The sequence below is a fragment of the Austrofundulus limnaeus genome, unplaced genomic scaffold, assembly GCF_001266775.1.
Source record: "Austrofundulus limnaeus strain Quisiro unplaced genomic scaffold, Austrofundulus_limnaeus-1.0 Scaffold334, whole genome shotgun sequence".
Taxonomy (NCBI): domain Eukaryota; kingdom Metazoa; phylum Chordata; class Actinopteri; order Cyprinodontiformes; family Rivulidae; genus Austrofundulus; species Austrofundulus limnaeus.
In genome coordinates, this window is record NW_013952736.1 from 1 (window position 1) to 3,874 (window position 3,874).

General features: G+C 41.1%; 1 protein-coding gene across 1 annotated transcript in view; it reads left to right on the forward strand.

Moving 5' to 3' along the window:
* Positions 1-994: 994 nt before the first annotated feature.
* Positions 995-3,874, forward strand: part of ankrd13b (ankyrin repeat domain 13B) — a gene marked incomplete at both ends in the record, with an annotated part of 28,688 nt that continues 25,808 nt past the window's right edge. Inside the window, 2 exon segments of the mRNA XM_014022533.1 lie at positions 995-1,119; positions 1,800-1,845. Coding sequence (XP_013877987.1) covers positions 995-1,119; positions 1,800-1,845 — 171 coding nt within the window.

Here is a 3,874-nt window from a genome sequence, read left to right on the forward strand (position 1 = left end):
CTAGTAATATATTTACTGAGAAAAATGGTGACGTGTTCAATACTTATTTTACCCGCTGTATTTGAGTTAGTGTTTTAGGGATAGTGGAACAAATTTTTAGATTAGTGCTGCTTACCACTGCTGGTATTAGTATCAGGCCAGCTCCCAACATTTTTACAAATTCGCATACACAATACCCCAATACTTGGGACAGATACCAGTACTAGTATCAATATTTCATTGAACATGTTACAGTTTACATTTCAAGGGCAATTTTTGTCTGTTTCCTGTTTGAAGGGTGGGGTGTGGGTATAATGCAAAATTGACTTTTTCGAGCTTTATATGTTGTCATATTTAAGTTCTGTATTCAGTATCGGTACTCTGCATTGATGAGTAGTACTCGTACTTGTACTCAGTTTGAGAAAAACTAGTATTGGGACACCCCTAGTCTGCTCACCTTCCTTGTTATAAAAAATCTAAAGCAGAGCACTGCCACTGAAACACAGCCCCACTTCTACTGTAAATAGTTTTCTGTGTCGTTCCTTTCATTACCTACCATCATAGAAAGTTGTTGATGGTGTATTTCGTTGTTGCCTTTGTCTGTGTGTGCATGGACTCACAGACGGCCAATTTCGCTGACTGTCAGCAAAATATCTCCTGAACAGCTGGACGACTGTTAATGACCCGTGTGTCCTTTCGTCTCAGCCGTAGCTGTGCGCGTGTTTATTAGGTTTAACTCTGATGTTTGGTAATAATGAAAGCGAAGCAGCATTGGTGTGTAATTGCTGGAGTGTGGAACCTCTCATACAGATAAAAAGCAGAGTGTCATCCAGATGAATTATGGGCCAACAGCAGTAATTGGTCCAACCAGCTTCTCCTTTGGCCTGCCTCACTTTCAGCGGGTCTCACCAACCCCTCAAATTGCTTGTTCACATAAATTTTAGATGAGGCTTGAGTGTTTTACCGTCCGTCTCTCTCTCTCTCTCCCTTCCCCCTCTCTCTCTCTCTTGCTCAGTTCTTCAAGAGGCAGTGAGCACCAGAGACCCGGAGCTGGTGCGTCTCGTGCTCCAGTACCGTGACTACCAGAGGACCGCCAAGAGGCTGGCGGGCATCCCCGTCCTGCTAGAGCGACTGCGACAAGTGGGATTTCACACACACATAAAACCTCTAAGGACCGCACACACACACACAGATGCAAAGGGGGAAAAAAAGCTGTTCACATTTCTTAGATGTCATTCATGCACAAACTTCAAATAAATACGCTTTCGTCTAAACTGTAGACGTGTCATTTTCAGCCCGAGGTATTCTTTTTGAAGGTATTTATAACTTTGTTTACTATTCAACAAGGGAGACACGCCAAAAGGATCTGTCTTCGTGCTGCACATATCCGAGTCTCTGGGTAATCAGACTCATAGTTGCTCCTGGAGGAGGAAGTACTTTTATGATTAGAGGCACAGCAGCTTTAGTGATGAAGCTAAGGTGGCCCATGCAGGAAGATGATGGTCAAACTCCTGCAGCAGCAGCAGCGGGTCYTCTCGCTGCTCTTGTGTTCCTGCTCCAATGCTCTTTCCTTTGACACACACAGAAAACGCTCCACGCTCTTGTGGCAGACACAATACTTCACTCTCTGCGAATGTGCTTAACTCACATCACAGAGGCAGCTCCCCCACACCTCTGCCTCCTCCAACTGTCATTTTATTGGTTCTGTAGTTGTTTTGACTTATTAGAGTTGACTGGTTTTTTAAGTCTTTTTTCTCTCTCTCTCTTTGTTGTTCTCTCATTCTTTTTCTTTTCTTCATCTCATCTGCTTCTTGGTTCAGGCCCAAGACTTCTACGTGGAAATGAAGTGGGAGTTTACAAGCTGGGGTGAGTCCTTGTTAAACCAGTTTAGACTCAGTAAATGCAGGCAGGAACCAACCAGTCACAACTGATCTTCTTGTACCCTTGATGTGAAAGTCCCGCCTACTTACCCTTCCAACATGCTAACAGGATATTTTGTTGTCAGTCGTGTGACGTGAGTTTATTTTTTTTTTTTTATGTCAGATAGAAGTCATTGAGGCTGTCTCAATTCAGGGGTTGCAGCCCACTGAGACCACACCCTTCAAAATCAGGGTGTGCTGTGTATAGCGGTTGTTAAACCATGCACTAGCCCCTTACCATAGTTACGTTTTACATCACATCAGCCATAAATGCTTAAAACTTAAAATGCGTTGGAACATTTATTCACACATCTTTTCTTAGAAGGAATAACTTCACAAAATTTAATGTGTTTTTTTTTATGTTAAATGTAAATAAATAAAAAAACATTAATAATTTGTGTTTAGCTCCAGTATCAGCACTATGGCTTTATAATTCTATTGTAGGAAAACCCATGTTCAATGAATTGGAAGTCAGAAGAAGTTAGCAGAAACCCAGTTGATTCTCTTCTAAAATGTTTATTCAAAATCTGACTCCATTAAAGACCCCCCAGTCAGGCAGCAGCAGCTCTGTGAGTCAAAAGGCCTTGGTGGTTATCAAAATAATAATAATAAAAAACAACAACCTTAGTAGCCGGCCTCTGTCCCCAGCTGTTCTATGAGAAGACTGCCTAATGATTAATGAATCACGTTCTTAAAGTAACGTCACACACCTGGAAAGGTGGGACCTTTTACATAAACCYACTTTGTTTTTATTACAGAGGCCTCATATTGATAAGACACACTGACTCTCTTCCTCTATTTAACGTACATGGCTGAAAAAACAAGACTGCATCTTAAACTCAGTTAATCAGTCACAAAATGTACTTCAGTGTTGTAAAACATTCCTTTAATGTATAATTGCTATTGAAGTTTTTAATTTATTGTATTTTGGTTCATTGTTTGTGTTCATTGTGATACAATTGTCTGCTCAAGATGGGTTTTGTATTTGGACATAAGCCAGTATGATTTGTACAAGTAAAAAAAAAAAGTACAAAAGTTCCAGTATTAGTAATGGTAATGTCCTGTTATTTAACATCACATTGAAGCATAAATTTCTTTAGCTTAGTTGCTATACAATTAATTCTTTGGTCTATAATGACTTTCAAACTCTGCCTTTTATGATTTTCTTAAAAATGGATGACGACACAATGAAGCCTGGGATATCATCGACTGCAAAGGYTATTCAGATGCAGCAAGGGTTATTTTTAAAACCAGAAGTATGCCCCATTTGTTTACAGGAAGGGGCGGGACCTAAGAATTGTACTGAAACCAGCCACTAGGGGGTGCTCATCCTATGTGGCTTTAGCTTTCAGCTTCTGGGGTCTCATTTATAAAGGATTGCGTGGAAACCATACTAAAAGTGAACGTACGGCCAAAAGGCGGAAATTGCGTACGCCAAAAAAAAATTCAGATTTATAAAACCGTACGTACTGTACGCACGTTTCTGCGCATCTTTCCTTTATAAATCACAGCTGCACGTCAGAGTTTGCGCACGAGGTCCCGCCTCATGTTCTACCCTCTACACGCCCACACTCAACCATAAACAGTCAATGTAAAGTACCTCATGAATGCTAAGATGTATTTAAATCAGTCAGCTGATCAATGTCAACAAAAGTGATTGGTTCAGACACGCTCCGTCGTGCCTCTGGAGGTTGACAGGTGCTGACTGACAGCTGCTCACGTGAACAGAATGTCTGTAATTGACACAGATTTTCCCTCATTTTGCTTTAGAGTAAACTAACGATTTTTATTTAAAAAACAAACTCAGCTCCAAAATGTTTTTCTCTCAGAGCCTGCAGGACGATAAAAACAATAAAAATCGAATTAAATAAATCAAATTAAATTAGAAATAGGTCTACCGCTCTTCTCCTCGTCCTCTCCCCATCCTGCCTGCTCTGTTATCCACGGCAGACACCCCCGCTGCGCGCGCGCGCGCA